Genomic DNA, 26,049 nt, shown 5'->3' on the forward strand with positions numbered 1-26,049 from the left:
GAGAAAATTAATTATATAGAGTCCAAGGGATAAAAGTAGATAAAATGCTTTTTCTTATTCTTCCCACTCACTTTACCTGAAAACCTGGTGTATTAGGTTTTCATTACTGTTGGTTAATTAGTCAGTTTTCCATTACTACAACTAAAATCCCTGACAGGAACTACTTTTATAAAGAAAGAAGGTTTATTTCAGCTTGCAATTTTGGAGGTTCATAGTTTAAGATCAAGTGGCCTCATTGTGCTGGTATCTGATGAAAGGAATGGATGGTAGAATTCATGCAGAGGAAGCATTACATGGCAAACCAGGAAACAGGGAGCATACTGTTTTTTTTAATATTTATTTATTTATTTGAAAGTGTTATACAGAGAGAGGAGAGGCAGAGAGATAGAGGTCTTCCATCCGATGGTTCACTCTCCAATTGACCGCAATAGCAGGAGCTGCGCCAATCCGAAGCTAGAAGCCAAGAGCCTCCCCTGGGTCTCCCACGCGGGTGCAGGAGCCCAAGGACTTGGGCCATTTTCTACTGCTTTCCCAGGCCATAGCAAAGAGCTGGATTGGAAGAGGAGCAGCTAGGTCTTGAACCGGTGCCCATATGGGATATCAGCACTTCAGGCCAGGGTGTTAACCTACTGTGCCACAGCACCAGCCCCAACATGCTGGTTTTTTTTTTTAAAGTCTCCATAATTGTGTCAGGGAAGCTCCACCCCAGCAACCTAATCACTTCCCAAAGCTCCCACCTTCAGGTAACAGAATTGGGTTAAGTATGTGTCCTGTTAGCGCCATCAGTCGATGACTTTGGGGCTTAACTGCATGAGTTGGGGAGTGAAATCTTGTTCAAACTGTAGCACCTGGATATCATCTGTAAGAAACATAGACTCGAGAAGGTGGAGAAAAGAAGACAGTCTGAGTCTGGTTAGCAACCTAAGGACAAAAGGAAAGACATGATGGTAAATACCTGTTTACATTTTATTTCATATACCTCAGACTGAGTACTGGAGAGCTAGCCAACTGGCACTGAATGAAGTGCCGCCAAACAACCCTGCTCTCTTTAGGCAAAGGACCAAGAAGAAAAAGGATAAACCAGCAAGACAGTAGAAAATAGCCCCTCTATCCCAGCCAAACACCACACAAAAAACTATTGGACTCATCTTTCAGCAGAAGTTGAATGGAGAGCCAAGTTTAACATCCTCATCAGGTATCACCAGTGCTCCATCCTATTTGAGTGGTGGCAGAGAAACCTGAGAGGGAAGCTGAAATTTTCATCCCTCTCTGGCCATAAGGAAACTCCCTCTCCTGCGATGTCAGTGGTGGTGATATGGGAAGCCTGGTTGGAGGGTCAGGGCTTTCACCACTGATCAGGCTACCCCCTCAGGGTCAGTGGAGGCCACATAGTGAGCAGTAATGAGTTAGCGCTGTCTCAGGCAGGATGGTGTATCAGACGGTCCTGATCTCCACCTAGCAATAACCAGGACACCCACTCAAGGGCGGAGTTGCGCTTCACCTCCATTGGGCAGTATCTCACTTCCTGCAGCCGATTTTGTCAGTAGACAGAGACTTATTCGCTTATTTAAAGTGAAAGTCAAGTCCAATTTAAAGGTTACAGTGTTTAGAAGAACTTTAAATTCTGTTTGAGCACAATCCAACCAAAATATGTATCATATAAAGTACAGTGTCACAAATGTTAGAACATAATGAAGGTATTTCAGAAAGTTCACAGGAAAATGGAATTAAAAGATATATTTATTTTGGTGCAAAAATTTTGAAATCCATGCATAATTTTTTCATAACATGCATTTTCCATGAACTTTGAACACCCCTTATATTTTTATTTTAAAGAGTTTATTTATTGGGGCCAGCTCTGTGTCTACAGTGCCGGCATCCCATATGGGCACCGGTTCAAGTCTGGTCTTTCAATTATTGACTCAGACTGAGATTTTTGTAGAGTTGGAGAACAGAGGGACTTAGCTCTAGTTGGGAAGAGATTTAAAAATCCATTAAATTCATTTCTAGTGTGATTATTACAAGGAGTTTAATAATAAGTGTAATTTTGGAACTATTAATTTTCCTATGCTGTTGTACCATAAATTGTATGAGCAACTAAATAGTAAAAGTTTAGGTTTTAGATGGGTAAAGACAAGCTTTTGTTAATAAAACAATTTTATAGCAGAATTGTGCATGTCAGGAAACCAGAAAGAAAAATATGTCCACTGTGATGGAAAACAGACCATCTTTTAATCTTGAAGTTCGCAAACTTTGTCTGAACATGGGGCCAGATAGTAAATATTTTAGGCTTTGTAGGTTTGTGTTTTGCTTTTTTAATTACCTTTTAAAAATGTAAAATATTCTTAGTTAATGAAAACAGACTGAAGGCTATACTTAGTGGTAGTTTGCCTTAGTCAACTGACCAAGGTCCTCTTTGTTTAGTTTGTTTAGTTCAGGAAATCAAAAAGTCAGTGCTTTTACCCAGCACACAATTAAGACATTTTATTGCAGAATGTATGAACATACAAAGTATCTTTGGGTGCAATTAGCTTACTCTGTAGTTTTTCTTTTAAAAGTTAGTTCTCTTTTTTAACAGAAATTCCTGTTTCTGAGTTCTTTGTTTTCCTGTAAAAGACTCAGTTAAAGCTTTTTCCACAAAATTTATGTGTTTTAATTGCTAGGCAACATAGTTTAAAATATGGCTCATTAAATATTCAGGATATGGCTTGTAGTATGTAATGAAAGAAGCTACTTGTTAGGTTTTAAGCGTGTGGAAGTAGAGAAGGAGTAGTTCTATAGACAGTTGATGTGCTTCAGCTTGAGGTAGAACTGTTTTCAGCCTGCTGATCTGTCCCTCGGCTTTTCTTTCCTCTGATAACTGGGATTCCAGAGCCCACGCAGGTCTTAGTGGACTCTCAGGTGTTCCTTTTCACCATGGCAAAGCTCTAGCTCCTCAATTCATGCTTTTTAAAATAGAAAAAAATGTTAATGTCTACCTTGGTCATCTTGTTATCAAGGCTTTTGACTCTATCAGAAGATGAAATTTTAAGGCCGGCGCCGCGGCTCACTAGGCTAATCCTCCGACTAGCGGCGCCGGCACACCGGGTTTTAGTCCCGGTCGGGGCGCTGGATTCTGTCCCGGTTGCCCCTCTTCCAGGCCAGCTCTCTACTGTGGCCAGGGAGTGCAGTGGAGGATGACCCAAGTGCTTGGGCCCTGCACCCCATGGGAGACCAGGAGAAGCACCTGGCTCCTGCCATCGGATCAGCGCAGTGCGCCGGCCGCAGTGCGCTGGCTGCGGCGGCCATTGGAGGGTGAACCAACAGCAAAAGGAAGACCTGTCTCTCTCTCTCACTGTCCACTCTGCCTGTCCAAAAAAAAAAAAAAAAAAAAAAAAAATTTAATTCAAAGGTAATTTTAAAGAAGCAGCTTGAAGATTTTTGAGTATTGACCATGTCTTTGAAGTAAATGCTAGAGCATTCTAAAATGATTATATAAACTGTATACGATACCTATGTATAAGTTGTAGGAACTCCTTGAGAATGAACTATTAATGTATTCAAGGAATTGTACCAATAGGAACAATGAATGTATTCTTTATGTGTCCCTTAGAATGTGAGCTCCATAAGCACAAGGTTTTTTGGTCTGTTTTATTCACTGCTGTATCCATAGTACTAACATCATGCCTGGCACATAGGAGGTGTTCAGTAAATACTTTTTGCATGAATGAGTGTGTCATTTTTATCTGTAACTAAATCTGATTCTCTTTAAATGGTGCTCTAGTAACCAAATCTAGTAACTGTATAAGCTTGAAAACAGTAAAGTTTTTTTCTGTGAAAAATTTACATAAGTTTCTTGAATAAAACCTTCCATTTAGTTTTATGATAAGCTCTACATAAATATGTTCTTTTATCATGCCTTAAATGATACCTACCATTTTGATATTTTCTCTCCCTAGCTATTCTGTTTGAATGTGTACATACAGTCTATTCTATTTATCCTAAGTCGGAATTACTTGAGAAGGCTGCCAAGTGCATTGGAAAATTTGTTCTGTCACCTAAAATAAATCTCAAATATTTAGGTAAGGTGATTGGTTCTTTTGATAGAAATTATAGAGAGAACTTTTGAAATTGCTAGATACTTGTTTCAAGTCACTTTGCATAATGCAATCTTTGTTTCTAGGACTGAAGGCTCTTACCTATGTTATCCAACAGGATCCTACTCTGGCTCTTCAACACCAGATGACAATAATCGAATGTTTAGACCATCCTGATCCCATTATTAAAAGAGAGGTAAATTGATAGTCTGAACACTGTGCGAAATGTTAAAATTTTTAAACAACTTAGTGATCATAGTAAACTTCTTGACAGTAAGCCCTTCTTAAGCTTTATTTTATTTAAATTTGCATTTTGTAATTACCTATTAACTGATTGCCCAGTAGATCTACAGTAAAAGTAGGAGAATCAACTGTATTATAAACCTATGTTATTCCATTTATTGGTGGTTATTAATGGTCATTCCATTTATAACACTGTTTTTATTTCTATTCCTCAACTAGACGCTGGAACTTCTTTACAGAATTACGAATACACAGAATGTAACAGTTATTGTTCAGAAAATGCTTGACTATTTACACCAGAGTAAAGAAGAATATATCATTGTCAATTTGGTTGGCAAAATAGCTGAGTTGGCTGAGAAATATCCTTTATTTGGACCATGAATCATAAAATGCATTTAGTTACATAATTACTTTAACATGATTGGTATATTGTGTTGGTATGTATAGTGATAAGGTCACTAGAAGTTTGATTTCAGAAGACCAGCAATAATTTGCATTCCTGGTTTTGAAGCCTCTTGTTCACTAAAACAGGAGTTTATATAGACTTCTTAGGGGATAACTTTTTCTTTTCTTTAATATAGTTGGTCAGTATTTTGAGCTGGATAATACAGGAGCCTCCACCTGATTCCTCTCAGTTCTTTCTCATCTTTGACTTTACTTCCTACCCCATTTTTTTTCTGAGTTCAAGGTCTTGTTTCTTTAGGATGAGGTAGTGGTAGGGGGTCAAGATGCTAAAACTTACCCTTTATTCTATTGTTTATACTAGAAATTGTCATAGTAAAGTGGTTGAGAACTCCACTCACATGGTAGCTTTCTTCACTTTTTATTTGTAGTTTATTATTTATTTAAGAATGAGAGAGAGAGAAACACATAGGGAGACAGAGAGCTCCTACCAGCTGTTTCACTATCCAAATGCCCACAAAGGCTGGGACTGAGCCAGGCTGAACTCCAAGCTGGGAACTCATTGTGGGTTTCCCAGATGGTGGCAAGGACTCAAGCACTTGAATCATCATTTGCTGCCTCTGGGGTGTGCATTAGAAGGAAGCTGGAGTCAGGAGTGAAACCAGGACTCCAACCCAGGGGTGCAGACATCCCAAATGGCGTCCTAACCATTAGGCAAAACACTCACTCTATTTATTTTTTAAAAGTCAGAGAATCTTTACAGGTCATGGGATAGTCTGCACTTATTTTTTCTTAAATATTTATTTGAAAGAGTTACACACACACACACACACACACACATATAGAGAGAGAGAGAGAGAGAAAAAGAGAGATCCATCTTTCATTTGATAAATCACTCTCTAGATGGCTGCAACAGCTGTGGCTGGGCCAGATTGAAGCCAGGAGCTTTATCCTATTCTCCTACAGCTGTGGCTGGGCCAGGTTGAAGCCGGGAGCTTTATCCTATTCTCCTACATTGGGTGGCCCAAGTACTTGGGCCATCTTCTGCTGCTTTCCCCAGGTAGGCTATTAGCAGGGAGCTGGATAAGGAAGCGGAGCAGGTAGGACATAAACTGGTGCCCATATGGGATAGTAGCATCCAGGCCGTGGCTTTACCTGCTACACCACAACACTGGCCCCATCTCTTCTTTTTAAAATGATGCTTTTTGTTTAATTCTAAAAAAGAGTGAGTGAATAATAATGATCAAATTATTTTGGAAATTGTCTTAAGTATAGTTTTGTTCCATACAGTGCCATATCTCTGGCTAGGAGAATGACAGAATTTTAGAACTGTTGCAGGACAAGTAAGAAAAGAGGTTAAAACAACTTGTTCAAGTGAGTACAAGCAACACCTAGCCTCTCTGAAGTGTATATAATTTTTCATTATTGTCCATAGTTTGTTTGATAGTTTACTTCTTCTAATTATATTGCAGTTTTTTTTGGTTGACTATTATGTGCAGGCCTGGTGCTTGATAAAGTGACAAAAGCTCAGTTTATTAACTTATTAGATAAGTGTTGATCAGCTATTTTAGATAACCTGGGGTATAGGACACTTTACGGCAGAGGATAAAGGTAAATGGATGAATCGAGGTTATTTTTAAGAAGGTTGCTACAGAAGGGGTAGTTTAGTAATTGGATAGTTTTTGGAAGTGTACTTATTCTTAACACTGTGGACACATATGCCCCTGATAATGCATGGTTTATTCAGACGATGAATGCTGTGTTTTCTGTGGGAGGAGATGTAATACATCCTGATATTCCCAATAACTTTCTGAGACTGTTAGCAGAAGGTTGGTATACTATTAACATTCTGTAAAGATCTTAAAATTAAATGTTTTTATTTTAGAGACCTTAGAGAATTTAGTGGAAATTCACAGGATATATCAATTTCTTTGTAGGTTTTGATGATGAAGCAGAAGATCAACAATTGAGACTCTATGCAGTTCAGTCTTATCTCACTTTGCTAGATGTGGAAAATGTGTTCTATCCACAGAGATTTCTTCAAGTTATGAGTTGGGTGAGCAAAGTACATTATATCATAAGTTTTTACAGCATTCTTTTTTATAAAAACTAAATGTTAACATGTTTCCTTCAGAAGTCATTCAGTTGTACTTGGCTGTCTCCTTCAGCTGCCACTTTTCTACCCCAGTGGCTCCCTTCTGAAACCTAACTATTTTCTCTGTCTCTGCCATCTCACTTGTTTTTTAAATATGGAAATTTGTCTGGTTATCTGGTATTTACAAAGTATGTTTTTTTTTAAATTTACCTTTTTTAATATTTCATTTATTTATTTTTAAAGTAGACTGACAGAGAGGGAGAGACATAAATCTTCCATCTGCTGGTTCATTTCCCAGATATCTGCAACAGCAGAGGTTGTGCCAGGCCAAAACCAGCAGGAAGCTGGATCAGAAGTGGAGAAGCTAGGACTCAAACCTATACTCCAAAATGAGATGCAGGTGTCTTATGGCTGCTAAGCAGTGACTTGACCTGTTATTGTTGCATTTTTTATGTGAGTCCATATTTGAAAATGTGAATACTCATGTATAAGGGGGCTTCAAAAAGTTAATGGAAAATATAGATGATCTTATATTCCATTTTCCATGAGTGTTTTGAAGCACCTTTGTATCTGTGAAGTCTTATTTTTCTGTGGCTGTGTAACAGTGTCACCACAAACTTAGGAACTTATAGCAACACAAATTTAGTCTGACAGTCAAAGTCCAGGCATGGCTTAGCTGGGTTCTCTGCTTAGTATCTTACAGAATTACAGTAGGTATCATCTGGGGCTACTGTTTATGGGAAGGCTAAGTAGTGAAGGATCCACTTCCAAGCTCGTGTATATTGGTACAACTGAGTTTCTTGTGTCAATTCTTATGACTGAGGGTTTCACTTTCATACTGTCAGCTGTAGGCTGTCCTTAGCTCTTATAGCCACTCTCCATTGTTGCCACTAGCTTCATCAGAGCCAGTGAGGGAGATCAGTTCTTTACAGGACAAAGGTCACAATTTTATGCAATATAATCACATGTAATCCTTATATCCATTCACCTTTGGGTATACACATAGGTGAGTGTTTACTTAGGGGAGATTTAGACTAGTCTAACTAGTTATAGAGTCATAGGATATGCACATTTTAATATTTTATAGTATTGTCAAATATTAGCATGTTAACTTAAATTTTTCCAGGCTTTTATTAAAAATTTTTTCTCATGTACAAGAAACTTAAAAGCCTTGTATAATAATAAATACTCCTATAATTTTCATTTAGCTGCCAATCTGCAACTATTTCTGGGTTTATCTATAGTTGTTTTAATGATGCACTTAAAATTGAGTTGTAAATACCATCATACTTGTCTGCTAAAAATTCACTGTGAATCTCCTACATAACCATATCACACCTAATATGTAACATTAATTCATTTAAATCACTTCATATATAGTTGCTCTTCAGATTTATCTAGTCCCAAAAATGTCTCTGATAGCTGTTTTTCTCCTCTTCCTAATCCCAGATGTTCACAAATTGATTCTGGGATTTATCCTTGGTCTCTTCTAATTTTTAATGATCTCCAGTTTCTTTTTGTTTTTAAGGCATTGATTTTTTTAGATGAATACTGTTGACTTGCAGGAAGTCCTCATTTTCTACCTGTTTAATAATTTCTATTCAAATTAAACATTTTTGCAAGACTCCTACATAGGCAATGGTGTATCTGTCCCACTTTATCCTATCAAGATGCATATAATGAGTGTCAGTTTGTTCGCTCATAAGTTTGTTTGGCTATGATGGTGACCTCCAGATCTTTACAATGTAAAGGTACCCATTCCAATGTAATTTGTTATGAGGTGATTCTTTGAGACTGTGTGAATGTCTTTTTTTTTCTCCCCAGTTATCTTTTTCTAATGGTTTTAGCATTGATTATCCTTCTTTAATTATTATATTTAGTGCTTAATTCTTTTTAAAAATTTATTTATTTGAAAGGCAGAAAAAGAGACAGAGACAGAAAAAGAGATCTGTCATATGCAGGTTCACTCCCCAGTGCCGGCACCACCAGGGCTATGCCACGCTGAAGCTAGGAGCCAGGAATTCCATTAGTATCTTCCATGTGGGTGGTTGGGAGCCGAGTATATGAGCCATCACCTGTGGGCTCCCAGGGTGCACAGTAGCAGGAAGCTATCAGAAGTGGAACCAGGACTTGAACCCAGGCACTCCAATATGGGATGCAGGTGTCCCAAGTGGCATCTTTTTTTTTTTTTTTTTTTTTTTTTGAGATTTTATTTATTTATGTCAAAGGTAGTTTCAGAGAGAAAGGTCTTCCATCTGCTGGGCCACACAATAACTGGAGCTGGGCTGATCTGAAGCTAGGAGCCAGGAGCTTTGTTGGAATCTTCCGTGGGGATACTGGGAACCAAACACCGGGCCACCCTCTACTACTTTCCCAGGCCATAGTAGAGAGCTGGATTGGAAGAGGAGCAGCCGGGACTAGAACCTGCTATGCCACAGCGGCAGCCCCTTTAAGCATGTTTCTATAAAAGTCAAGGAGTTTTATGTGTACTTCATGGAAAGAATCAGAAAGAAAAAATACCTCTCCTATACTTTGCCTGAAGCACAAATCCATTAATGTTGGATTTTTGAACAGGCATATAGATTACCTCCTGTTCTGGAGCTACTTTCCATCTATATTAAAGCACTCCTAAGAATTATCTTACTGTGTTAGGATTGAATTTAGTTAGTCCTCTTTCTCCTTCCTACTTTTCTTGTTACTAGCCATAAATTTTCCTTTGCCTATCACTTTACCTCTCTTTCCTTGCTTGTGCCAGTATTACATCAAAGACATGAAAATATCCCCTAAATCTCGTTTAGGAAAGATCTCACACTCCCCCAATTATCAGTTTATTAATGCCTCTTTGATCAACAAGATCATTTGTCACTTGAGTAAGAAAATAATATGAAGGATATCATTGTTCCTCAGAGTTATTCTGTGGACCATCTATGTTAGGCTCAGCTGATGCTTGTTCAAAATATATATCAAAGATACACTACCACACAAATAGTAAATCAGAATATCTGGGGATCAAGCCTAGAAATCTATATTTTTATGAAATGCCTCTGGTGACTTAATCACAGGAGCATGGGACAATGATTTAAATGTTTTTTGGAAAATAACAATGTGAAAGTGCTTAGAAAAACCAACAACTATGACACCGTAGAACACTTGCAGACCCCTAGCATATTATTCAGTGTAGTGCTAGAAATTTTTGACAATAAAAAGAAAGGAGGAAATCAAATGATCCCTGTTTACAGATGATATGATTTATATATACAGAGATGCCTAAAGACTCCACCAAGAGTCTCCACCAGAGACTGTTAGAACTAATAAGTGAATTAGTTAAAGTTTCAGGATATAAAATAAATGCACAAAAGTCAATAGTGTTCTTATATGCTAATAATGAAGTTGCTAAAAAAGAATTATAGGGATAATCCTATTCACAATAGCTACAAAATATGTAAAATACCATAAATTTAACAATGGACATGAAAGACCTCTATAATGAAAATTGTAAAACAATGATGAGATAAATTGAAGAAGATTAAAAATGGAAAGAACTCTCATGTTTATGGATTAGAAGAATTAATATTAAAGTGTCCATGCTACCCAAAGTGATTTATAGACTCAATTTAGTCCCCATCAAAATACCAGAATTACATTCTTTCAGAACTAGAAAAAATAATCCTAGAATTTATAAGATGGCACAAAGCCAAAACAGTCTTGAACAGAAGGAACAAAACTGGAGGTATCACAATAACAGATATTAAGACGTCCTACAGAGTTACTGTGTCCAAAATAGTATGGTGCATGGTACTGACTTAAAAACAAATAGACCAATGGAACAGAATAGAATTCTCTGTTCCATATGCAGATGATTGAAACACTACACAAACCTGCTGACCAGAATCAACTCAAAATCGATTAAAAACCTAATTGTAATTTCTCAAAATACTAGAGGAAACATAGGAGCAGTACCTCTGTTGTAGCGCAGTGTGCTATGCTGCCACTTGAATGCCAGCATCCCATATTGGAGCATTGGTTTAAGTCCCAGCTATTCCACTTTGAGTCCATCTCCCTGCTAATGTGGCTGGTAAGGCAACAGAAGGTGGCTCAAGTGCTTGGGTCCCTGTCACCCATATGAGAGACCCAGATGGACTTCTTGACTTGTGGCTTCACCCTGGCCTACCCCTGGCTATTATGGGCATTTGGGGAATGAACCAGTGGGTATAAGATACTCTCTGTCTCCCTCCTCTTGCTCTGTCTTCCCCCCGTCTCTCCTCCTTCCTTCCTCTTTGAAATAAATAAATATTAAAATAAAAAGTAAAAGAAAACATAGTCGAAGCACTTTTTTTTTTTACCTTTTATTTAATGAATATAAATTTCCAAAGTACAATTTATGGACTACAATGGCTTCCCCCACATACCGTCCCTCCCACCCACTACCCTCCCCTTTTCCACTCCCTCTCCCCTTCCATTCACATCAAGATTCATTTTCGATTATCTTAATATACAGAAGATCAGCTTAGTATACATTAAGTAAGGATTTCAACAGTTTGCTCTCACACAGAAACATAAAGTGAAAAATAATAGATGATTTTTTTTTCAATGAAGATGAAATCAGATCAGACCTATTGTCATGTTTAATCCCAGTGAGAGTCAAGTTGGGAGTTGATAATTTCTTTTTCTTTTTCTTTTTTTTTTTTTTTTTACAGAGGATCAGTTTAGTATACATTAAGTAAAGATTTCAACAGTTTGCACCCCCATAGAAACACAAAGTGAAATATATTGTTTGAGTACTCGTTATAGCATTAAATCTCAATACACAGCACATTAAGGACAGAGATCCTACATGAGGAGTAAGTGCACAGTGACTCCTGTTGTTGACTTTACCAATTGACACTCCTGTCTATGGCATCAGTAGTCTCCCTATGCTCCAGTCATGAGTTTCCAAGGCTATGGAAGCCCTCTGAGTTCTCCGATTCTTATCTTGTTTAGACAAGGTCATAGTCAGAGTGGAGGTTCTCTCCTCCCTTCAGAGAAAGGTACCTCCTTCTTTGAAGACCTGTTCTTTCCACTGGGATCTCACTCGCAGAGATCTTTTGCCAGAGTGTCTTGGCTTTCCATGCCTGAAATACTCTCATGGGCTTTTCAGCCAGATCCGAATGCCTTTAGGGCTGATTCTGAGGCCAGAGTGCTATTTAGGACATCTGCCATTCTATGAGTCTGCTGAGTATCTCACTTCCCATGTTGGATCACTCTCCCCTTTATTTATTCCATCGGTTAGTGTTAGCAGGTACTAGACTTGTTTATGTGCTCCCTTTGACTCTTAGTCCGAAGCACTTTTTAAGACATGTACACGCAACAGTTATTTGCCCCCAAATGTAGGCAACAAAACCAAAAGCGAACAACTGGGATTATATCTAAGTAACTGCCCAGCAATCAACAACTTACAAAATGGCAGAAAACATTTGCAAACTGTTCATCCAACAAAGGATTAATATCCAAAATAAAAACAGGAGCTCAATTCAACAACAAAAAACAATCCAGTTAAGAAGTGGGCAAAGGATCTGCATGTACATTTCTCAAAAGAGTAGATATATTTGGCTAAAAAATACATGCAAAAATATTGTTAGCCATAAGAAATGCAGATCAAAACCAGTTAGAATGACTTATCAAAAAGACAAAAAGTAACAAATGCTGATGAGGCTATTGACAAAAGGAAACTCTTATACACTGTCCATGAGAATACAAAGTAGTGTAGCTGTCATGGAAAACAGTATGGAGTTTCCTCAGTAAAATTAGATCTACCATATGACCCAATTATTCCATTTCTGGATACATCTGGAGGAAATGAAAGTAACCTATCAAAAGATGCCTATATTCTTAGGTTCAGTGCACCATGCATCACAACAACCAAGATAAGGAATCAACCTAGATACCTGACACGTGGATGAATGGATAAAGAAAGTATGTCTATACTACACACAAACCGGAATCTTCGAAAAGAAATGTTGGCATGTGGAAGTGAAAAAAAAAATAGATCTGAACTTAGAGTGGTGATTACTAGAGGCTGAACTTGCAATAGTGATTACTAGAGGCTGGAAAGAGTAAGGGGTAGGGGGAGAGAGATTAGATAATGGGAACCAAAACTGTTAGATAGAAGTAATAGGTTCTTGGCCTGTGCCACTGCTCAGTAGGCTAATCCTCCACCTGCGGCACCAGCACCCTGGGTTCTAGTCCCGGTTACTCCTCTTCCAGTCCAGCTCTCTGCTGTGGCCTGGGAGTGCAGTGGAGGATGGCCCAAATGCTTGGGCCCTGCACCCACATGGGAGACCAGGAGAAGCACCTGGCTCCTGGCTTTGTATCAGCACGGTGCGCCGGCTGCAGCGGCCATTTGGGGGGGTGAACCAACGGCAAAAGGAAGACCTTTCTCTCTGTCTCTCTCTCTCTCACTGTCCACTCTGCCTGTCAAAAAAATAAATAAATAAATAAATAAAATAAAAGAAGTAATAGGTTCTGGTGTTCCATTATGGTAGGGTGACTGTATCATGTAACTCTACAGAATTGCAAGAGAGATGTATGCTCCAAACAGAAAAGATTAATAATTACAAAGTTACCTCTCTCTCTCTTCTCTCTACACCTCTCTCTGTAACTCTGTCTTTCAAATAAATAAAAACTTAAAAAAAAAAAAAAAAAAGAGGCTGGCCCTGGCCTGAAGCGCCGGCATCCCATGTGGGCACCGGTGCTAGTTCCGGCTGCTCCTCTTCTGATCCAGCTCTCTGCTATGGCCTGGGAAAGCAGTAGAAGATGGCCCAAGTCCTTGGCCCCCTGCACCTGTGTGGGAGACCTGGAAGAAGTTCCTGGCTCCTGACTTCAGATTGACTCACCTTCAGCCATTGCGGCCATCTGGGGAATGAACAAGTGTATGGAAGACTTCTTTCTCTCTTTGTCTGTAGCTTTCCCTGTAACTCTGTCTTTCAAATAAATAAGTAAATCTTAAAAAAAATTGCTAAGCATGTTAATAAAAATTATAAAGATTTTAAAAAACACCAATAACCAACTTTAGAAGTTCAGAAGAAAACTAACTTGTTTTATATGTTGTTAATGACAAGATTTAGAAAACCTTTTAGTATTCAGTTTTGATTCTTTTGTATTTAATATTCTTGGTATAATTTTGATGCTTAAATATATGTGTATATTTGATAGTTTCTTTGAGAGAGTATGTTTAATATAGATTAAATTCACTCTTGAAGTAGGTATTTCTGAGTGTAGTTTACTTTATAACTTGATATTTATGTATAAACATCTGTATTTTTCTAATAGGTGCTAGGGGAATATTCCTACCTCTTAGACAAGGAAATGACAGAAGAAGTTATAACCAAACTCTACAGATTACTTATGAGTGACTCCATTTCTTCAGAAACAAAAGCCTGGTTAATTGCTGCTGTAACTAAATTGACTCCCCAAGCACATTCTTCTAATATAGTTGAGAAATTAATACAAGAATTTACCGTATCTTTGGATACCTGTATGAGACAGCATGCATTTGAATTAAAACATTTGCATGAGAACATGGAACTGATGAAGAGTCTGCTTCCAGTTGATAAGAGTTGTGAAGATATGATGGTGAGACATCTGTGCTCCATCTTTTTAAACTTGCATTGTCTTTAATCATAGAGCAATTCTTGCATTTGTGATGTGTCAGGAATATATCAAAATACATGTAGCACTTACGATGAGGGTTGGAGTTTCTCTCACATTACTTACTGTGAGAAAGAATTTGAGAACTTCCATTGAGTACTGATTCTAAATAGAAAGGAACAGAAGAATCTCTTCTGGAGAACTACAGTGAAGGGATTTATATCCTGTGACTGTCTCTTTCGGTATGTAACAGTTCGGGAATTTCTTTTAATCTAACATTCTGTGTCATTTATTGTTACTCTGTGTTCTTTGAGAATATATTAAAAAAAAATGGCTTTCCATTTCATTTTGTCCATTTCCCATATAAATTCTATTTTGCTTTGAGGTCTAATCACCTATCTTTTTTTTCTGACCTGTATTCAACCACCACATCTTTTAAGCTAATGTTCTGTTAATTCATACCAACCTGTCCCTTAGATTGGTGTAAATTAGCAAACTTCCAAAGGGAAGCCAGGAATTATTCTAATTTTTGTGTGTTAGATGTCATATAGTTGAGAAAGAGAAGAGTATGGCAGTGTTAATATTCATTTTCACTCAAGTTTTCATGTCCTGTATTCGTTTTGAACATTTGTTCATTAATTCTTTTTAATAGTTCCTGAAAGGCAGAGGTCTTTTTTTTTCTTTTTTTTTTAACACATGGTAGGTACTTTAGAGATGTTCACTGAAGAATGAATAAATACGCTGTGCCAGTATTTCACTAGGGAATAGCTACACTTCCCTTCCTTGTGCCTCCAGTAAAACATAATTATGACACAACACCATCTTAAGAATCTTACTGAACAAAACCTTTCCAAATTCAGAGTGTGTGTGAGAATTACTGGCTGTTCCAAATATCTGAGCAGTTTGCACATACGTGGCTAAATCAGGAAAATGAGCCTGTGGTTTCTGAGGTCTTCACTGCTGTATCCTCTTGTATATATCTCATTTTTATCTTCTCCTTTTCCCTTCACTTTTTCTTATAATTTCTTTTTTTCCACTTAATCATCCTCTTACACCTGTTTCTGCTGAAATTAAGCAATTGTTCATTGATCTGCAGAAAAAAAAAGCATTTTTAGGTAGAAGGGAATAAGATAATTAAAATCATAATGGGAGCCTTCATAAATGTCCATATCCTAAGCCCTAGAATCTGTTTTCTTTGAAAAGGGACTTTGTAGATGCGATGAGATTAAATATTTCATGATGGGAAAGTTATCCTGGCTGTCGTGATAATCATGATTTAATCACAGATTATAAAAGTGGGGCAAGAGGTCAGAGAAGAGAAGGCATTAGAATGATGTAGCCACAAGCCAAGGAATGCTAGCAGTCTAGAGTAGCTGAAAGAGACAAGGAATGATTTCTCCACTGGAGCACCAAGGGGGAACCAGCTCTACTACACCTTGATTTTAGCCCTTAGCAGAAAACCAGGGCAGTCACTACCTTACAGCACATGTCTGTCTGCTGGTGGGTTCTAGGTCTCCTTAGGGTAGGAACTGTGTCTTCCTTTGTATCCATCATAGAACCTAATAATGAAACCCTAATATTAGATGTTCAAATATATGTCCTCAGTACAGTGAAAACTTATATTCAGTACTGATTCTAAATAGGCAGGAACAGAAGAGTCCTTTCTGGAAAACTGTGGTTAAGAGATTTATATCTGGTGACAGTCTCTATTGCTATGTAATAGTTCAGGAATTTATATTGTTGTTATATTCTTAACTGGGTGATCCGATTGTAGCTATTTCAAAAAGCTAGAGAGTTGCATATTTTTTTTTTTAGCATTGTAGCTTCTATTTTTCCCTAAAAATCTTTTTAGGGTATATGCGCTGAAATTATTTGTGTGAATGTACTGTCTGCTGTTGAGGATAAATAGTGCTAATAAGTGACTATTGCTTAATTTTAATATAGGTGGATGCTTCTTTATCTTTTCTGGATGGTTTTGTGGCTGAAGGACTCAGTCAAGGAGCAGCACCTTATAAACCTCATCACCAACGCCAGGAGGAAAAGCTTTCTCAAGAGAAAGGTAATTTTTTTTAATGAATAATAGTAGCCTAGTGGTGCTGCCAGAGCCATCGACTTCATGTACCTAAGTGCTTAAGATGTGATAGTCATCCTGGATTTTTTTTTTAATTAATCTATTTATTTTAGAGAGTTACAGAGAGAGATAGAAAGAAATCTTCCATCTGCTAGTTCAGTTCCTGATGACTGCAAAGGCCAGGACTGGCCTAGGCTGAAACCAGGAGATTGATTTCTGTCTCCCATGTGGGTGGTAGGGTCCCAAACACTTGGGCCATCTTCTGTCACTCCCCGTCTTCGTGGAGGAACGACACAGGACCCTGCGTTGTTCTTTCGTCTGCTCGGCCCTCCCCGGGTTTGCTGCTGGTTCTTCCCGGGTTGGCTACCGTCCCTTCCACCTCCGTGGAAGTGCGGTTCCCCCTAGCCACTTTCCCCACTTCCGCGGGGGAGCGGCACACCGCCGGCCGGCTCTCTCGGGGGCTGCACAGGTGTTCTTTCAGATAGATGTTCCCGGTGTATGTTGTCTCTCTCCTCCTTTAGAGTCCTCTTCCACCAATCCCAACTCTGCTACCCACACGCCGAGTACGCTGCTCTCCTCCAATCAGGAGTAGGTCCTACAGTTTATTGGTTGAACTGGAGGCAGCTGTGTAGAAGCTGTTTCTCCCTTCTCAGCGCCATATTGTGGGAGAGCAGATGCATAGAATAAGTCTTAATTCCAGTAACTTAGTCTAGTCCGAGTTGCTCCCCACAATCTTCTGCTTTTCCTAGGCCATTAGTGGGGAGCTGGGTTGGAAGTGGAGCAACCAGGACATGAGCTGTTGCTTATATGGGATGCTAGCATCGGCGTCATAGACTGTGGCTTTACCTACTGTATTGAAAGAGTTACAAAGAGGCAGAGGCAGAAAGAGATAGAGGTCTTCTATCCACTGGTTTACTCCCCAGATGGCCGCAATGGCCAGAGCTGGGCTGATCGGAAGCCAGGAGCCAGGTGCTTCTTCTGGGTCTCCCATGCAGGTGCAGGTACCCAAGGACTTAGGCCATTTTCTACTGCTTTCCCAGGCACATTAGCAGGAAACTGGATGGGAAGTGGAGCAGCTGGGACTCAAATTGGCGCCCGCATGGGAGGCTGGCACTGCAGGCAGCAGCTTTACCTGCTACGTGGCAGCTTTACCTGCCATGCCACAGTGCCAACCTCCATTATGGAGTTTTGAAAGAACTTGAAGGTGGAATTGTCATTCTGCTCACTGTTGTAGGGCTGACACATACCACTGTGAACGTATCTGGGACATTTTCTGGAAAAAACCCTGGTGACTATGGACTTAATGAGTTTCATTTTCATTCTGAGCAGTCTGGTATTTTTTAAAGTATTTTAGAGTGCTGCTTTCATATCTGATCAGTGAAGTTAGGAAAGAGCAGCTTAAAAAATGCACCCTGTCGGGGAAAGACATCTTTTGATCTTGGTAAAGGTAAAAATCACTGAGTTATTTGGATGGTGTAAGGGAAATCTGCATGTGAATGGTTCAGAATGTCAGTACTGACTGGTAAGATGCTAAGAATCTTTTTAAGATTGTCATTTAGTGATTTTGTTGAGTGAATGGTTCCTTTTTTTTTTGGAGAGGCAGAGATATTGAATAAGAGCAGTAGTCCCATCTACTGTCCACAGGTTTAGTTCCCAAACTCCTGCAATGGCTCCTCAATCCAGCTTTCCCACATGGGTGGCAGTTACTCGAGCCATCCCAACTGCTTTAGCCATCACACTGCTTCTCAGGTTCCTTACTATCAGGAAACTTGAATCAGGAGCTGGAGGCAGATCTTAAACCCAGGCACTGTGATGTGTGATGCAGGCATCCCAGCTGGTGACTAAACTACAAGCCTAACACCTGCCCCGTGTACTTACTATTTTCTAGGCTCTGTGCTAGACAAATTTAGTTATGAGTATAACTAAACAGTTGTTCCTAAAATGAGACCAAAAAGTTAAAAACTCTAATAATAAGCTTGATGTTATCATTTTGTAGAAGCAAATAGTTATTTTTATTTTTCTTATTTTTCCATCTTTTTATTTATTTATTTATTTATTTATTTTTATTTATTTTTTTTTGACAGGCAGAGTGGACAGTGAGAGAGAGAGACAGAGAGAAAGGTCTTCCTTTGCCGTTGGTTCACCCTCCAATGGCCGCCGCGGTCAATGTGCTGCGGCCGGCACACCACGCTGATCCGATGGCAGGAGCCAGGTACTTTTCCTGGCCTCCCATGCAGGTGCAGGGCCCAAGCACCTGGGCCATCCTCCACTGCACTCCCTGGCCACAGCAGAGAGCTGGCCTGGAAGAGGGGCAACCAGGACAGAATCCGGTGCCCCGACCGGGACTAGAACCTGGTATGCCGGCGCCGCAAGGCGGAGGATTAGCCTAGTGAGCCGCGGTGCCGGCCTTATTTTTCCATCTTAGTAGATACAATGTTGTACAGCAGATCTTCAGTGCTTATTGATGTTGCTTGGTTGAAATTCCATGCCTGCTGATTATTTACTCATTTCCCTCTCACTTTAGCCTTTGCAACCACCATTCTGCTCTTTGATTCTATTAATTTGACTATTTTTAGATAACCCCATGTAAGTGGAATCATGAAGTTTTTGTCTTTCTCTGATTGGCTTATTTAATTTAGTATAGTATCTTTAGGTTCATACATGTTGTCGTATATTGAAGAATTTCTTTTTAAGGCTCAGTGGTATTCCATTCATCAATTGATGGACTGATAGTTGTTTGCTCTTTTGATGATTGTGAGTAGTACTGCAAAGAGCAATGAAAGGCTGATAAATCTTTGTGATCCTGATTTCAGTTCTTTTGGATAAGTACCCAGAAGTGGGATTGCTGGGTCATGTGGTCTTTCTTTTTTTTCAGATTTATTTATTTATTTGAAAGTCAGAGTTAGAGATAGAAAGACAGAGAGATCTTCCTTATGCTGATTTACTTTCCAGATGCCTGCCAAGGCTGGGCCAGGCCAAAGCCAGGATCCAGGAGCTTCATCCGGGTGTCCCACGTGGGTGCAGGATCCCAAGGACTTTGGCTGTTTTCCTCTGCTTTCCTAGGTGCCATAACAAGGAGCTGAATTAGAAGTGGAGTAACTAGGACTGGAACTGGTGCCCATATGGGGTGCTTTCATCGCAGGTGATGACTTAACTTGCTATGCCAGAATGTCGGCCCCCATATGATATTTCTGTATTTAAATTTTTAAGGAACTTCCATACTGCTTTCCATAGTGGCTTTGCCATTTTGCATTTCCCAGCAGTGTACAAGAGTTCTAGGTTCTCCACATCTTTGTCAACACTTACTGTCCTTTGCTTTTTTGATAGTAACTATCCTGCGGTTGAGAGTTGGTAATCTTATTGTGGTTTAAATTAGCATTTCCTTGATAATTAATTGTCGCTCCCCCTCTTCATGGAGGAACAACACTAAACCCTGCGCTGTTCTTTTGTCTGCTCGGCCCTCCCCGGGTTTGCTGCTGGTTCTTCCCGGGTTGGCTACCGACCCTTCCACCTCCGTGGAAGGGCGGTTCCCCCTAGCCACTTTCCCCACTTCCGCAGGGGAGCGGCACACCACCAGCCGGCTCTCTCGGGGGCTGCTCAGATGTTCCTTCAGATAGATGTTCCTGGTGCATGTTGTCTCTCTCCTCCTTTATAGTCCTCTTCCACCAATCCCAACTCTGCTACCCACACGCCGAGTACACTGCTCTCCTCCAATCAGGAGCAGGTCCTACAGTTTATTGGTTGAACTGGAGGCAGCTGTGTAGAAGCTGTTTCTCCCTTCTCAGCGCCATATTGTGGGAGAGCAGATGCATAGAATAAGTCTTAATTCCAGTAACTTAGTCTAGTCCGAGTTGCTCCTAGTTGCTCCCCACAATTAATTATATTGAGCAATTTTTCATAGATTTGTTGGCCATTTGTGTGTCATTGAAGAAGTTTATTTTTAAGTTCTTAGCATTGGTTTAATCAAATTATTAGTTCCTTACACTGAGGAATCATAGGTATGTCTTACTTATTTTGGAGATTAACCCATTATCAAATAATGGTTTACAGATACTTTTTCCTATTCTGTAGACTGCCTTTTTAATTTGTTCCTTGTTTACTGTGCAGAAGCTTTTTAGTTTGATGTATTTCCACTTGTTTATTTTTGCTTTTGTTGTGTATTTAGTGTCATATCTGTGGAATCATTATGAAGACCAATATTATGAAGCTTTTCTTTTATGTTTTCTTCAAGTAGTTTTATAGCTTCAGGTCTTACATTTCAGTCTTTAATCCATTTTGAGTTGATTTTTCTTTATGGTAAAAGAAAAGGTCCAATTTTATTCTTTTGCCTGTAGACAGCCAGTTTTCCCCACACCATTTATTGAGCATACTGTCCTTTCCCTGTTGTGTACAGTAGTCCTCCCTTAACCATGGGACCTGCATTCTAAGACCTGAAACTGGATAATACTGAACCTAATACATGTTTTTATATGTGTTTTATATGTCCTATAGCATTGCCACATAGTATCAAAGTTAGTCTTTCCTCCATGTTTTGTGTTCTGGTATCTCATTTGCATCACTGCTCTTGTGCTTTGGAAACATCATTAAGTAAAATAATGGTGATTTGAACACAGACACTGTGATATTGCAACGGTCTGAACTGGGATAGTGATTAAGTGACTAATGAGTGGGTAACATACACAGCATGGATACTCTGAACAAAGGGACGGTTTCATGTCTGGGAGGGGCAAAGCAGGGTAACTTGAAATTTCATTGTGTTACTCAAAATGGTGTATAGTTCAAAACTTTAGAATTGTGTGTTTCTGGAATTCCCCATTTAATGTGAGTATTTTCAGACAGAAGCTGACCATAGATAACAGATTGCAGAAAGCAAAACTGTGGATAAGAGAAGAAAGTACTGTATACTGGGCATCCTTGTCAAAGATCAATTGACCACATGTTCATGGATTTATTTCTTAGTTTCTCTTCCATTGGAATTTATGTTTCTCTTTTTGATAGTACTATAGTGTTTTGATTATTGTAGTTTTGTAATATATTTTGAAATAAGGAAGTGTGATACGTCCAGTTTCATTCTTATTTCTCAAGATTGATTCGGCTATTTTTGGTCTTTTGTAGTTTTTCACTGTGGGTAAATTCTACCAAACATTTTTTAAGTACTGTTTTTATGTATTTGAGAGGCATAGACACACACATGCACAGGGCTAGAAGGGAAAGACAGAGAAAGCATGAATAAATGGGGCAGCCCTGAGGTGTAATAGGTTAAGCCTCTGCCTGTGGCGCTGGCATCCCGTTGTTCGCCTGTTCGAGTCCTGGCTGTTCCACTTCCCATCCAACTCCCTGCTAATGTTCTGGGAAAGCAGTGAAAGAGGACCCAAGCACTTGGACCCCTACAACCATCGGGGAGACCTGAAAGAAGCTCCAGGCTCCTGGCTTCAGATTGGTCCAGTTCCAGCCATTGTGTCCATCTGGAGAATGAATCAGTGGACAGAAGACCTCTCTTTCTGTCTCTCTCTCTAACTCTGCCTCTCAAATAAATAAATATTTTAAAAGAAAAAAAAAAAGGGTGAACTCCCAACTGTTGATTCACTCACCAGATGCTTACCATGCCTGAGATGGGGCTGGGGCTGGAACCAGGAACTGAGAACACAATCCAGGTATCCCAGATGGGTGGCAGGAACCCAATTACTTGAGCTGTCACCATTGCTTATCGGAGTTTACATTAGTTTGAAGCTGGAGTCTGGAGCTGGAGCTGAGAATCAAACTCCATCACTCTGATGTGGAACATGGACATCTTTAAAAACACCTACTTCTGCCAAGCATTTAAAGAAGGATTAATATCATTCTTTATTTTTTTTTTTTAAGATTTATTTATTTATTTGAAAGACAGTTACAGAGAGGCAGAGAGAGAGGGAGAGAGAGAGAGGTCTTCCATCGTTGGTTCACTCCCCAGATGACTGCAACAGCTGGAGCTGCACGGATCCAAAGTCAGGAACCAGGAGCTTCTTCCAAGTCTCCCACGTGGGTGCAGGGGCCCAAGGAATTGAGCCCTCTTCTACTGCTTTCCCAGGCCATAACAGAGAGCTGGATCCGAAGTGGAGCAGCCAGGACTCGAACTGGTGCCCATATGGGATGGCGGCACTGTAGGCAGTGGCTTTACCCGCTGTGCCACAGTACTGGCCCCAGTATCAATCTTTCTTATACTCTTCTAAAAATCTGAAGAGGAGGGAGTCCTTCCAAACTCAATTTTGTGAGACCAACATTGGTGTTGTCTGATACAAAAGCTAGACAAAGAATCCCCAACCATATAGGTATAGCAACCCTCAGCAAAATACTAGCAAACTGATTGCAACAGTACATTGAAAGGATCATATAGATCGTATACCATGATTTAGTAGTATTTATTCTTAGTATGTAATGATAATTTAACATATGAAAAGTAATTAATGTTTACATCTACATTGACAGAATAAAGTATAAAAACTGTAATGAGTTTCTAAATAGAAGCACAACAATCATTTGACAAAATTCAACATTCTTCCATGACAAAAACTCTAAATAAAATAGGAATAAAATGAAAGATCTCAAAATAATAAAGGTCATAGATGAAAACTTTTCCTCTAAAGTCAGGAATAAGACAACAATGCCCATTCTTCCCATTTCTAGTCAGTGTAGTGCTGGGAGTCCTAGTGAGAGCAATTCAGCAAGAAAAAAGAAAGAATGGGCATCCTAACTGGAAAGAAGAAGTACATTAGCCCTCTTTGCAGACAGCATGATATTACATGTAGAAAACTCTATTGAGTCTATTAAAAAACTCTTAGAACTAATAACAAATTCAGTAGTTTGTGGATACAAAAAAAATCAACATATAGAAATTAGTTGTGTTTCTGTACACTAACACTGAATTATTAGTAAAGGAAATTAGGAAAGGAACCTCAATTACAATAGCATCAAAAAAAAAAAAAAAAAAAAACAGCAGGCGCCACGGCTCAATAGGCTAATCCTCCACCTGCGGCGCCGGCACACCGGGTTCTAGTCCTGGTCGGGGTGCTGGATTCTGTCCCGGTCGCCCCTCTTCCAGGCCAGCTCTCTGCTGTGGCCCAGGAAGGCAGTGGAGGATGGCCCAAGTGCTTGGGCCCTGCACCCGCATGGGAGACCAGGAGAAGCACTTGGCTCCTGGCTTTGGATCAGTGCAGTGTGCCGGCTGCAGCAGCCATTGTGGGGTGAACCAACGGCAAAGGAAGACCTTTCTCTCTGTCTCTCTCTCTCACTGTCCACTCTGCCTGTCAAAAAAAAATAATAAAATAAAATAAAATAAAATAAAATAAATAAATAAAACCACCTAGGAATAAACTTAGCTGGGGAGTTAACATGACGTATGTACCGAAAACAACAAAACATTGAAGAAAGGAATCAACACACAAATAAATGGAAAGCTATCTCTTGTTCTTGAATTGGAAGGCTCGAATTGTTAAAATGTCTATACTGCCCAAAGCAATCTATAGATTCATTGCAATTCCCATTTTTTAAGGCTTCTGTTAAATTGTTCAGCAAAGTCATACCTGATGGCCTAGAAAATTCAGTTCTCTTTCAAAGAGTAATCAGTTTTCTCTCCATTAACACTTTATACATTGATAGAATATGTGGAGGGAAAAAAGGTAAAGTTTTGAATCAACTCCCAACCTGTGTCTGTGCTTCATATAAAAGTCTTAGGACGTCCAGGGTATGGAGTGACAGTCTATGGAATTCCACAGTGAGAGACTTGGTCCAGCTTCCATATTTCCTTATTTTCAAATGTCTAGGGCCTATCAGTTGCCATTAATAAAGTCAGGAGTGGGGTAGGGAGGGAGTAGGTAGGAGAGTATGCCTGATTCCTGACATTGCCTGTTTTCCTTCTTAAAATAAGGTATGTGGCTGAACCAAATATAATAGCCTGAATTCCCTATGCTGATGCAGTCTTTTGCCAAGTACATTTTTTTTCCCCATAGAACCATCATTATAAATGGGTTAAATTCTCAAATTAGGCTCTTCCTCTCTCCTCCCAAATCTATTTTTCAAAAGTTCTTTAAAGCAAAATTGAAATTTCATGTGTTTAGACTGTCATAGAGAAGGAAATTTACTATGAGACAGGACATAGAAAGTATTTAATAAATACTTGTGGAATAAAGAATAAAATTACGTGTAAGACTAGAACTAGCTATAAGACAGAAAATAAAGAGTAGGGGAACATAGGCATTTTCTCCATAAAGAGTTGTTAATTCTGGAATCCTTCAAGTTTCAGTCAGTCTGGTACTAATATTACTGAAGATTTTTCATTTTCAGAGATTAGTGGTTAAATGTCACTTTAATAACTGATACTTAGTTCTTTTGGGTAGAAAAATGTTTAGTTTATAAAAAATAAATTTGAGGAAAATATTCTAAGATACTAACAATTGGCAGCAATTGATGGAGTGATGGGACTGAACTTGATTACCAGTCCTCACCTAAGAAAAGCATTTAGGAATCAGTGTGGATTATGTATTAAATCATTATCCAGGCAGGCACTGCGGCTCACTAAGCTAATCCTCCACCTGCTGCACCGGTACTCCAGGTTCTAGTCCCAGTTGGGGAGCTGGATTCTGTCCCGGTTGCTCCTCTTCCAGTCCAGCTCTCTGCTGTGGCCTGGGAGGCAGTGGAAGATGGCCCAAGTCCTTGGGCCCTGCACCCACATGGGAGGCCAGGAGGAAGTAACTGGCTCCTGGCTTCAGATTGACGCAGCGTGCCAGCTGTAGCAGCCATTTGGGGGTGAACAACGCAAGGAAGACCTTTCTCTCTGTCTCTCTCACTGTCTAATTCTGCCTGTCAAAAAAAAAAAAAAGATCCAAATCTGTTGTAGCCCTCTTTCTCTCTGCCTCTGTTTCTATACCTCTACCTTTCAAATAAATAAATAAATCTTTTTTAAAAAAAAGGAATTAAGTAGTATTAGGGATAAAACCTGAGTGGACCACCAACTCAGGGTGCTTGCTTGCTAGGTTTTTGTTGGTGGCACACCCTTCTGTGGAAGTAAATTTTACTTTGCTGGACTGCTCCTGAGACAAGTGTCTGTTCTTATCTGGCTATGTCATTTCCTGTGTTCGCAGTCTGTAAATTTGTGGCAAACTTTGCTTTTCTTTCTTTCTTTCTTTTTTTTTTTTTTTAGATTTATTTATTTAAAAGAGTTAGAGACAAACAAACAGAGAGAAGTCAGTTGCTTTCATTTCCCAAGTGGTCATAAAGGCCCTGTCTGAACCAGGAGGTCCAGGAGCTTCACCGGGGTCTCAAACATGCATGGCAGGAGCCCAGAACTTTGGCTATCTCCACAGCTTTCCTATGCCATTGGCAGGAAGCTAGATAGGAAGAGGAGTAGCCAGTACATGAACTGGCACCCATATGGGATGTCAGTATTGCAGGCAATGGCTTTACACACTACACCACAATGCCGTCCCCTGTGTCAGACTCTTTGCCATGACTTCTCATTTGTAAAATGTGGATAACTGGGGCTGGTACTGTGGCATAGTAGG

The 26,049-nt window shown here is 39.5% G+C and overlaps 1 protein-coding gene across 3 annotated transcripts in view; it reads left to right on the forward strand.

Annotated features, from left to right (window-relative positions):
- AP4E1 (adaptor related protein complex 4 subunit epsilon 1) overlaps window positions 1–26,049 on the forward strand; it is an 87,357-nt gene that overhangs the window by 34,046 nt on the left and 27,262 nt on the right. For all 3 annotated transcript variants that reach the window (XM_070054200.1, XM_070054202.1, XM_070054201.1), the window contains exons 9-15: window positions 3,939–4,061; window positions 4,163–4,272; window positions 4,539–4,678; window positions 6,438–6,550; window positions 6,659–6,777; window positions 14,125–14,427; window positions 16,387–16,501. In XM_070054200.1, coding sequence (XP_069910301.1) covers window positions 3,939–4,061; window positions 4,163–4,272; window positions 4,539–4,678; window positions 6,438–6,550; window positions 6,659–6,777; window positions 14,125–14,427; window positions 16,387–16,501 — 1,023 coding nt within the window. The remainder of the gene's footprint in view (window positions 1–3,938; window positions 4,062–4,162; window positions 4,273–4,538; window positions 4,679–6,437; window positions 6,551–6,658; window positions 6,778–14,124; window positions 14,428–16,386; window positions 16,502–26,049) is intronic.

Source organism: Oryctolagus cuniculus, chromosome 12, assembly GCF_964237555.1.
Source record: "Oryctolagus cuniculus chromosome 12, mOryCun1.1, whole genome shotgun sequence".
NCBI lineage: Eukaryota > Metazoa > Chordata > Mammalia > Lagomorpha > Leporidae > Oryctolagus > Oryctolagus cuniculus.